The 12,245-nt window shown below is 41.9% G+C and overlaps 1 protein-coding gene across 4 annotated transcripts in view; it reads right to left on the bottom strand.

The window, feature by feature from the left end:
* The window catches only part of DUS2 (dihydrouridine synthase 2), a 301,883-nt gene that overhangs the window by 130,297 nt on the left and 159,341 nt on the right, over window positions 1-12,245 (bottom strand). For all 4 annotated transcript variants that reach the window (XM_072117777.1, XM_072117780.1, XM_072117778.1 and 1 more), the window contains one exon: window positions 9,479-9,549. In XM_072117777.1, coding sequence (XP_071973878.1) covers window positions 9,479-9,549 — 71 coding nt within the window. The remainder of the gene's footprint in view (window positions 1-9,478; window positions 9,550-12,245) is intronic.

Raw genomic sequence — 12,245 nt, 5'->3', positions numbered from 1 at the left:
CCAGTGTGGGTTCAGTTTCAGGATCAGATTCTGGGGATTCTATGTTCCCTTCCATAGCCTTTGCATTTTCTGTCATTACATCCTCATCCTCCTCTGACATGGAGTCCTGTAAAGCTGCATATCTGGAGCCCAGAGCCTTACTTGGGGTTCCTGGCTGGGACTTGCTGTTACTGCCCTTGGGTCTTTCCGCTCCTGTTTCTGCCCGAGCAAAGCCACTCAATCTGGCAGCGGTCTCTGCCCGCAAAAGGCCGCGCCACACTGCTCCCTGCTGTGTGCCGGGGCGCCATTTTGGGAGCTGCGCTCCCCTTGCTTCTCCCCCGGCTTGCTGGGCTTATTACCAGGCATCTTGTAAAGCGGGGGACTCCCACACCGTGCTACCGCGGCCCTTTGAGGTTTCCCCGTGATCTTTTCGCCAGTCAGGTGAGGGTACAGGATTCCTACAGGAGTCGGGTAGCGGCGCGCTGACGCCGCACGTCCTACTCCATCGCCCGCTAGGCCACGCCCCCTAATTATTTTGTTTTTAACATCTTTTTTTATGCACTGATCAACTTTTTGTAATAAAAGCTTTTCACTTTAATTTTGGTCCCTGTATGCTCTGCGAACTCATAGCCTAGTACAGTGTGGTTGGCTGTGCGACTGTTAGAGTGCCGAGTGTGCATGTCTAGGTGTGTGACAAGGTGACTGCTTGAGAAGCAACAGTTTATGTAGAGTGGGATACTTATTGGTCCGAATATAAATGCAATAAGTGGTGGCAGCGGGTCTGGTGCTGGAGTTGTATGAGGTGTGATTTATGCGTCCTGAGTGAAAGGTGAGCGCAAGTTTGAGTAGGCTAAATTAACCTGTACAGTTGCACCCTAAGTCATGTGATGAGGCGGCGGCGTCCTTGCCGTGACAGTGGCAAACAACCTACCTGAAATATCTGGGAGTAAACTTAACTCTTGCCGTGACAAATTGGTTGGCAGCTGTGGGATAAATTCATTTCTGTCAGAGAATTAAGTGATGGGATTAAGCAACTAACCCCTGCACTTAAGGACTAGTGGAATCCTTGCGAGGAATACCCTTGTTTTACACGAACCAAATCAGTGCTGTTCTAAGACACACGTGCAAACAGTTCCCCTTCCGCGTTTTTCTTTCCTATGTTTTATTTGGCAAAGGTTGCACTCAGTGATGGCAACCATCTACAAGAGGCAGAGCAAGGAGGCTCTAGTCCACCTCTGTGAGCAGAGAGGTATCGACCCGGCTGACAAGTCTAAAGAGCTGCTTTTTTGTGCTTTGATGGAGCAAGATGGATAGCAAGGATCTGGCATGGCTCAAGGGAGCCAAGATATGGACAATAATCCTGGAAGAGTTTCCCCTGAGGCTACCCACAGCAGGAGCGAGAGAAGGAGAGAGCGGCCGCAGAGCGAGAGAAGGAGAGAGCGGCCGCAGAGCGCCAGGCTGATAGAGAATTCAAAATGGAAATGGCACGTATTCAAAGGGGTATCGATTCTGTGGAAAACCAATCCCAGGATGTAAGCCCCAAATGACCTTGTCAAGAACGTTTTCCAGTACTGTACAAGGATGGGGACTTGGACATTTTTCTGCGGTCATTTGAGAAGACCTGCAGACAATACCATCTGCCCCGTGAGCACAGTATTTAAGCCCAGGGCTAAGAGGCAAAGCCCTGGAAGTATTTGCTGACCTTCCTCTTGAGCTTGATGAGGACTATGACGCTATAAAAGCTGCTTTGATTAAAAAGTTCAACTTAACGCCAGAGGTGTACCGCAAAATATTCCAGAGCATAAAGCGAGAACCAACTGACAGCTAGGACGATACAGTAGGCAACTTACAGACTACCTTTCTACAGTGGACCCGAGGACCTTCTGTCAACAGCCGTGAGGACCTGGAGGATCTCATGATAAAAGATCAATTTCTGCACATTTGTCCTGTGGATGTACGACAGTTTGTTTGTGACAGGGAGCCTAAAACTGCGGACGGAGCTATACACCTATACTGCCAGCAGGATGCCAGAACCCAGAAAGGCTATTGCAAACAGCTGGAATGGAGGTAAGCCAGTGGGGAATTCCCCTTCTTCTGCAAACCAACCACCAGGGCGCCCTTTTTCTGGTGCTCCAGGGACTAAAACTGTTATTGACAATCGCAAATGTTTCACCTGTAACCAAGTGGGGCATTTTAATGCTGCATGTCCCAACAAGAAGAATACTTCCAGAACACTGTCTGGATCATCACCCTCTGTTTGATTTGTGGCCGGGACAGTAGGGAAAAACAATGATAATCTTCAGTCTGTTACTGTTGGATTAAGAGAAACTGGAGCAGAGGTGGCCCTTGTTGTAAGTCCAGAAATGGTGAACTTAAATGACATAATTCCAGGAAAAAACATGGTCTGTAATAGGTGGTGGGGGAGCCAGCCCTGCTGTTTATCTAGACTGGGGGGAAGGAAGGGGTTTAAGGACTGTGGGCGTATCCAACACTATTCCAACTAATGTGTTATTAGGCACTGACCTTGGCAGAATGGTATCTCAATAAGTTTCTACTAACCCCATGATAACAATTGAAGAGTGCTGCTCTCCTCAAGTAGAGTGTGATTAATCTGAGAAAAGTAATGATGTGAAGGGAGGGCTAGAATCAGATCCCGCTCCAACTGATATACTAGATTTGCCTGTAGGGGATGCTGGGGAATCTTCATATGTTGCAGCTGTGACTCGAAGTCAAAGTGAATTTAATCCTCAAACTGTGATGTCCAAGAGGTTGAATCGTAGAACCTTCTGCCTTGGGTTCAGCTAGTACACTCTGAGAATCAAGCCTCTAGTTCTGGTCCAGCACTTACATATTGATAGTCAAAGCTTTATGCAGGCCCTGCAGACAAATACTACTTTGGAGAAGTTGAAACTTCTGTTCTGGGAAGAAGGAAAGCTCTATATGGAGAGTTTTTTTCCCTGATAAACAAAAATTATGGGATTGTGAGAAAAGCCTAGTTGTTCCCAGTTGCTTAGAAGGCTTGCTGAAGGTTGCCCATGAAATCCCTCTAGCTGGGCACCTAGGGATACCAAAAAAATCAAAGCTCGCTTGACGCACAATTTTTATTGGCCCAAGATGGGCACTGATATTGACAATTACTGTCGTTCTTGCACAGTTTGCCAAAGGGTGGGTAAAACTGGGAATATTCATAAGGCTCCACTGATTCCTCTACCAGTAATCGATGAGCCTTTCCAGCGGGTGGCTGTAGATATCATTGGACCCCTTAAAATAACTAGTAGCTCAGGAAATAAACTTATTCTTACAGTAGTTGACTTTGCCACTAGATACCCAGAAGCTGTAGCCCCGTCTTCCATACGTGCAGATAAGGTAGCAGATGCACTATTGGCTGCTTTCTCTCATGTTGGGTTCCCCAGGGAAATGCAGACTGATCAAGGTACACAGTTCATGTCTAATTTAATGCAAAGCCTCTGCAAGAAAATGCAGGTAGAACATCTGGTAGCCACCCCCTATCACCCTCAGACTAATGGTTTGTGTGAACGTTTCAATGGGACCCTGAAACAAATGCTTAAAATGCTCATTGAGAGCATTCCCCATCTCTTATTTGCTTATCGGGAAGTACCACAAGCCAACACTCTTGTAGAGTGCCGAGGGTGCATGCCTAGGGGTGTGACAAGGTGACTGCTTGAGAAGCAAGAGCCAATGTAGAGTGGGATACTTATTGGTCCCAGTATAAATGCAATAAGTGGTGGCAGCGGGTCTGGTGCTGGAGCTGTATGAGGTGTGATTTGTGCTCAATTTGTGTCCTGAGTGAAAGGTGAGCGCAAGTTTGAGTAGTCTAAATTAACCTGTACAGTTGCACCCCAAGTCAAGTGACAAGAAGGTGGCATCCTCACCATGACAGTGGCAAACAACCTCCCTGAAATATCTGGAAGAAAACTTGACTCCTAGCTACAGATCGTCGTACTCACACAACTCACCCCCCCCTTTTTGGAAAATGGTGGTCAATATGTTGTCCTCTGTACCCAATCATAACCTCTCTTTGGATCCTACCATATGATTGTTGAACCTGTTCCCTCAACAGCTAAATAAAAGGGCCTCCAAACTGCTTCTACACTTATTTACAGCTGCTAAATGTCGGATCTCGGCTAATTGGAAGCAACCTGCCACTCCCTCCAGAGCAGAATTATGTGCCAGGATACAGGAAATGCGAAAAATTGAACATCTCACTGCACTCCTCCAAAACACAGTAGATAGATTTAATCTCATTTGGACCCCATGGGGTGACTTCTGGATGGGTTGAAATGAATGCTGAGGAGTGGGCAATAGACCCACTCCCTTTAATAAATGGGTGCAGACACCACTTTTCCTTCCCCTCCCCCCATCCTCTCTTTCCTTTCCCTTTTGTGTCTCCCTTGTGGTGTCCCCCTTCCATGTCCGTGTCTATATGATTCACAGTCATGTAGTTCTTTGTCACCATATTTACCTGGATTATGTATTTATCATTTGTTATCTAATGATATATTAGCACTGACTATTGCAATGACATTCTGATATGCTACAGTCTGTGGAATGTTGACATACTAAAAACAAAATAACAAAACAAAAACATCAATAAAAGTTCAGTTAAATAAAAAAATAATAGAAAACTGTATCCCATGCGAGTATCTGATAACATGAAGTCACAGCAGCCTCCATGGACTTCTAATCCTCTCCATCCTCCATAAAGGCTGCTGTGATCTCATGTAATCACATACATGGTGTTATTTGCTATTCTTCTATATGGACATTTCTGGATTGAGAATCTGACATTGAGCACCACTAACCAAGAGTGTGCGGTCTCTAATGTTCCACGGGTCTTAAAATTTCTAGCTGTAAAGCAGATATTTAGCAATTACAGTTTTAGTGATATTATGGTGATTTATTCATGTGAACATATGACTAGGTGGTATCTCTGAACTCTACACAAGTTCATCTATTACATTTAGGAGATGCGAAAGTAAATGTATTCTGTTTGGAGAACATTTTTTGCCATCATAGTCAATTTTATATATAATTTTAATCAAATTTCAAAATTCGCCTCTGTCTATAAACTCTAATGTGATTTCAAAAATGGGACACATGTCTGCTTTTAGAAAATATATGGTTTGTTGGGGTTTATATAATTCTTTTTGCCGTAATTTTGGTTTTATTTGTACAAATCCAAATTGTAAAAATTGCCTGGCCAATAATGCGACAAAATTTCCAGAAATGCCTGGCAGTGAAAGGGTTAAATATATCCTCAAATGAAGGGATTACATAAATGTCAAGTAACTTATTTTTTCTTTACGTCACTGAAATCCAAAGTTCAAGGGCAATAACTTCATAACTGGGTCAGGCAAAGTAATATTTATAGTCTCTGACTTGGTTGAGTAGTAGTCCTGACACTGCAGAAATCCAAGATTCTGTTCACGTTAGGAAAGGAGACCACAGGTGATGTAAGGTGGAAATAGGTCTGAATGATACTTACCAACAAATAATTTGTTTTATGCGACCTTCAGGCAATATGCAGGATTAGGAAAGGAGGCCATAAGGGATTATTCTACTGTAGCCTTAGGATAGATGTTTTTTCAGTACAGTTTTGAAAATCCCTAACTCGGCTTACACTCAAGTCTATGAAAAAATACCTCTGTACTCACCTTTTCGATGCCCCACGCAGGTCCTCTTCTGTCTTATGAAGCTCCAGCTCCGTTTTCATGTCCCTGCTGCGTTGCACACACCATGACGCCAGCCGCTTGTCAACATAATAGTGTGTGAGCTGCCATTGGCACACACTATGATATCGGCAAGCGGCTGACGCCATGGTATATGCGCTGACAGCACGCAGGGACCCACAAACGGAGCTTCAGAAGACCTGCGGGGGGTGCTGTAAAGGTGAGTACAGAGGGGTTTTTTTTTTTGTAGCAGGCTGGGCATAGGGGGCTGCTGGCTTTATACTAGGGGGCAGGGGGCTATATACTAAAGGGCATGTGCTGGGTGGGTATATACTGGGTATTTACCGAGACCAAAAGATTTCCCACCCTAGACTTATACTTGAGTCAATAGGTTTTGTAAGTTTTTTTGTGTTAAAATTAGGTTCCTTGGCTCATACTAGAGTATATAGGGTAGATTTGAGTTGTTTACATTTGATTGTGAGCCCTTTTAAAACATAACCTTTACTTCTCGCAAAAAAAAATAAATAAAAAAAAAGAAATTTGTGACTGGTGTTTCGGTGATGAATCATACATAAAACAACGCTGTTCTGCTCATAACCACAGAGCAGGAAGATTTGCGGGGGTATTGATAGTTTGGGTCCTTATGTATAATGCATCATAGATAAATCCGGTACCTCCTGTGTAAGCCCAGTGTTCAACAAAGTTTACACTGCTAAGAAAAGTTTGAGTGTCCTGTGGGATTATCTAACTTTTATACCTATACCTAGTACAGAACAACCATTTGGACCTCTATTTACTCACAAACTAATTAGATCTTGACCCTACACGCATTCTCAACATAGATATTACACGGCTATGCCTATGCCGCGAGCTGCTTCTTGATATGAGAAAATGTAGCTCTATTGAAGAAGTTGTTACAAGATGAGTCAGAAACATGTACGGTCAAGATATAATTAGATAGTAATAAAGTAATTATTATTATTATATAGAGGTCCAACTGGTTGTGATGTACCAGGGGCCCCAGGGCTGCATGATCTTCTATGGGCACCACCATATAAACGACAAATCATGTCCCCGTGATGTCATTGTAAGGCGCTGATTGGTTGCCACAACAGCTTACAGCCTGCCGATGGAAGACTATTGGAGATCAGCTGTAAAAGTAGTTTAAATCACCCCCTTTTCTCATGAACATAAGAATAAATAAACAGTAAAAATCATCAACATGTTAGGTATCCCAACATCACAAAATATCCAATCTATCAAAATATAAACAAAGAATGGAAAATAGCGCCAAAATGGCCACTCTTTCCCAATACTACCAAAACCTTGGCGCTTTGCGCAAAAAGTAATATATTACGCAAGTCTGTGCAAGTATGAAAAGTTATTGGCCTCAGAATTTGGCAAAATGGACATTTAAATAAAAATTGTACCGACCCAAAGAATAAAGGACAGGTGTCATTAAGAGCGCAAATTGAAAGACATAAAAACAGAACCCACAGAAAGAGCAGCAAATGTGTTTTTTGTCAATTTCGCTGCACTTGGAATTTTTTCAGCTTTCCAATACATTGCATGGAATATTAAATTGTGCCACTAAAAAGAACAATATGATCTACAATTAACAATCCCATATACATCTATATATATGGAAAAAGTTATAGGGTTGAGTGTTGTGTAACTAAACGGGGTTGTATACTGCTCCTCTGCACACTACTGTAGATTATTATTTTCCATGGAAATATCTTGGACAGGAGGCAGCATTATAGTAGTTATATTTCTGTACATAGGGGGCAGTATTATAGAAGTTATATTCTTGTACATCGGGGGCAGTATTATAATAATTATATTCTTGTACATACGGGGCAGTATTATAGTAGTTATATTATTGTACGTAGGAGGCATTATTATAGTAGTAATATTCTTGTACATGGGGGCAGTATTATAGTAGTTATATTCTTGTACATGGGGAGTCATTATTACAGTAGCCATATTCTTGTACATGGGGGGCAGTATTATAGTAGTTATATTCTTATACATAGGGGGCAGTATTACAGTAGCTATATTCATGTACATAGGTGACAGTATTATAGTAGTTATATTCTTATACATAGGGGGAAGTATTACAGTAGCTATATTCAGGTAAAGTTTGCATGTACATAGGTGCAGTTCTGTTTCAGGAGCTCCAAAGATTGGTCAAAGTTGGTCATTGGCCAATTACTGTCCTCAGCCATCACTAGCAGTGATGTGCCGTGGTTAGCTGCAGCAGTAAACACTGTGGGGAAAAATAGGATGCAATGCCGGATTAATTTTCTTTTATTGTGCTAAATACAACCTTTTAAGCTGTGTTATTTTGTTTCCATACTAAAACCTATGTTTTCAGTTTAAACTGCCTTATTGGCACTTTGGGATAAGTATGGTAGAAAGGTTTTATGTTGCAGTTTGGGCACTAGTTCACAAAAAGGTTCACCATCACTGTCCTATGACATCCTACAAAAATGAGGAGTAGACGTTCGGTAAATGTTGGTTATTAGGTTTTTTTTTTGCTGTTATGACTATGTGTGGAAAAAGTAAAACATTTTGAATTTCAAAAATCAAGAATTTTTCCAAATTTTCACAGATTTCTCATTAATAAATACAAAACATACCACCCACATTTTTAACTAATATGAAGTTAAGTGTCACGAGAAAACAATTTCAAAATCACTTTGTTATATTAAAGGGTTCAAAAGTTATAACCACTTATAAGTGACATGTCAGATTTGAAAAAAACAGCCGTGTCATGAAGGTGAAAAGTGGCTTCGGTGTTAAGGGGTTAAAATTATACTAATGAGCCACAAGGACTCTGGGGAGAGGGGTACCAGGGTCACTCCACCCTGTAATCTCAGAGCAGCAGAGGTTTTACCATACAGTGGGATGGGAGACGTGCTCATTGCACAGGGTAACAGCCTGTGAAGATATAGCATGAAGGAACTCTGGTAATATTGATTTTAAAAGGAAGGAGGCCATGGATAACAAACACACCTAAACTTTTTAAGAAAATCTACCATTATGAACAAGGGACACTTATTTATAGATCCAGGTGCAACGACTGTGTTAATCTTTTTGTATTTGTTATCCGTGGCCTTCTTCCTTTTAGAATAAACATCCAAAATTATGGTGATAAACCAGAAGGGCCTGGATTTGAGCAACTCCCAGCAGAGGTTAAACCCGTTGATTTTTGACCCTAAACTAACTAGAGGTACATACTGAAGTGATTGTGGCAGAAAAGTTCTTCCATTTAATTACACACTTTTCTTTTCACCCACTGGAAACATCGGTTGATTCTTAAGCACATCAATTCAGCATCTGGGATGCTGTACAATCAGAGGTTCTCCAATTTTTCAATTTTTTTTTTTTTAGATTAAAGTCTCCACAATGCCCCATTTCCCCCTTTTCTGAGAATTACTGGAAAAGTAGTTTGTGATTTAATATACCCACAAGGTCCAACACCTCTACCTTCAAAATTCTGGTAGATTTCATTTAAAAGTTTAAAACAGATTTGAGCAACTTGTAGCAGAAGATAAAGAGGACCTGTCAGGTTGATTTAGGACCCTAAACCAACTACAAGTCGCAAAAGACCTGTGGTTTAGGGTCGCAAATCCATCTAACTCACATCAGGACTCCGGACAAAGGTAAGCATTCATGTTTGGTTTTTTTTTGGTGACATTGTAGGGGACCCGTGGGTGGTTTAGAATCCCAAACTATCCAACTGACAGGTTCCCTTTTTAAAAAAAAAAATGGCAGCTCTAAATATGGAGATAAAAAATGTTTACCTTCCATGAACTGCAATTGCCGCAACACCAGTTCTCTCAATTATCCTAACCAGACTGATAGTATCTTCAAGCTAAAAAAAAAAAATATATATATATAATAATAATAATAATAATAGTAATAATAATAACATAAATTCTACTGCATAAACACAAACCAAGAAAATGTGGGTTAGACTTAAAGGAAACCTACCACTTGAAGCGGCAGGTTTCCGATGGCAATACCGAGCACCAGCTCAGGGTGAGCTGGTGCCGGAGCTTATTTTAGTTAGTGTTTTAAACCGCGGTATCGCGGTTTAAAACACTTTTTAAACTTTATAGCCGGCGCATGGAGGTACGCGCTCGGCGCTTACCATGCGCGCGGCTCTCATTCACTTCCTATGTAGCCGCGCGCACGGTAAGCGCCGAGCACGTACCTGCCTGCGCCGGCTATAAAGTTTAAAAAGTGTTTTAAACCGCGATACCGCGGTTTAAAACACTAACTAAAATAAGCTCCGGCACCAGCTCACCCTGAGCTGGTGCTCGGTATTGCCATCGGAAACCTGCCACTACAAGTGGTAGGTTTCCTTTAAAAAGGTAAACATTCTATGGAAGTGATGTATAGATGTGATCATGGTCAGGCTGGTCCACCGATATATTGGTGAAACCACCAGTGGGACCCCAACACATTTTGGCTCCACTCTCTGCCAATGCTGACTCCCCCCTCCCCACTGTGTCAGGACGTCAACTCTATCTGTGTTTCCTGTACACCGATAGACTTTAATAAGATGAATACAGACCCGCCACAATCTGGTTCAAATAACCACTGCCACAGCACCACACAACATATTTTAACATCAGCTTCCTCAAGGGGACATTTTGTTGTGCTGGCCAGGGTGGATTATGCCCCAAACTTTGCCCAACAGGGGTTCTCTCATATAGAAGTGATACCAGTTCAAATAATGCTTGCTGCAAGCGAACCAGGTGTATGGTGGGTGCTGGGAGTGAAGTGTATACGCAGGAGTCACTTCCAGACACACTGCATCCCTGGCTACAGCGGCACTAGTATCATTTGGCAACTATGGACCCTCGCCAACACAGTACCCCCTTGAGAAATCTGAGGGAAAACATGTGCTGCAGTTGTGGTCATTTCAACTTTTGGTTATATAGTTTACAAAGAATATGCTATTTTCAACCCTGGGTTTTATTGTGTACACAGCTTTGTAGATTTTTTTTTAATGTACATGGACAAATAGTGAAACAAATGAATGCGGCATTGATTGAACAAATGGGTGTGGCTTGATTTGAAGGGAAAAAACGGGTGATAAGGCACTTACAGAAACAAATAGAGTGGATGGCAAGTGTTTATAGCCTTTAACATGAAATGTATTTTTATTGATATTTTAATTGATCGTGCAACACAAAGGTATCAAATTTGTTTAAATGTAAAATAATATAATAATACAGGCGGTCCCCTACTTAAGAACACTCGACTTACATACGACCCCTAGTTACAAACGGACCTTTGCATATTGGTAATTTATTGTACTTTAGTCCTAGGCTACAATAAACATCTGTAACAGTTATCATAGGTGTCTGTAATGAAGCTTTAGTGTTAATCTTGTTTCTTATGACAACCCAACATTTTTAAAATCCAATTGTCACAGAGAACAAAAAAGTTCTGGCTGGGATTACAATGATAAAATATACAGTTCCGACTTGCATACAAATTCAACTTAAGAACAAATTTACAGACCCTATCTTGTATGTAACCCGGGGACTGCCTGTATAATATAATAATATAAAATAATAATAATAATAATAATAATAATAATAATAATAATAATAAAAAGGTTACTTTCAATAATCCTTCACCTTCTCAGAATCCTTCCACCCATCATTCATACTGGAACCCACATGCAATAGATACTCACCAATTACAGAAACCTTACAGTCTGCACTGCCCCCCCCCCCAACCCCCCATCTCCTCTTTAACCTGTACAAACCTGGCTACTAACCACTATTACAGTGTCAGAAGTGCAGATTACAGACCAGTTTCTTACCTCCCTTTTGTCTCCAAACTCCTGGAACGCCTGGTCTATTATCGACTAACCCGCTCTCTCTCTAATCTCTCAGCTAACTCCCTCCTTGACCCACTGCAATGTGGTTTAGGTTCTATGCACGCCACTGAAAATGCTCTAAAGTCTCTAATGATCTCCTCACTGCTAAATTCAAAGGTGACTATTCGCTCCTCATTCTTCTGGAATTTAATCGTCAGCGTATGATACTATGGACCACCAGCTCCTCCTCAGGAGGCATCTCTTCATTGGCCTAAAGGACATAGCACTCTCTTGGTTTCTCTATCTCTCTGACTGCACTTTGAGTGTCTCCTTTTCTGGATCTTTCTCTTCTCATCTTCCTCTCAGTGTTGGAACTCCTCAGGGCTCAGTCCTAGGTCCTCTTCTATTCTCCCTCTATACTGCCCCCATTGGACAAACCATCAGCAGATTTGGTTTCCAGTATCATCTCTATGCCGATGACACGCAGCTCTATACTTCTGCACATAACATCATCCCTGCCTTAATCCAGAACACTAGTGAATGTCTCTCTGCTGTCTCTAACATCATGTCCTCTCTCTTCTTGCAACTTAATATTTCTAAGACTGAACTTCTTGTCTTTCCACCATCTACTAACTTACCTAACCCTGACCTCTCCATCTTGGTCTGTTGGATCACTACAGTACCGAGGCAGCAGTCCCGCTGTCTTGGGGTTGTGCTCGACTCTGACCTCT

The sequence above is a fragment of the Engystomops pustulosus genome, chromosome 7 (genome assembly GCF_040894005.1).
Source record: "Engystomops pustulosus chromosome 7, aEngPut4.maternal, whole genome shotgun sequence".
Taxonomy (NCBI): Eukaryota; Metazoa; Chordata; class Amphibia; order Anura; family Leptodactylidae; genus Engystomops; species Engystomops pustulosus.
Note: the sequence above shows the minus strand (reverse complement) of the source record. Positions and strands in the feature narration are given on the sequence as shown.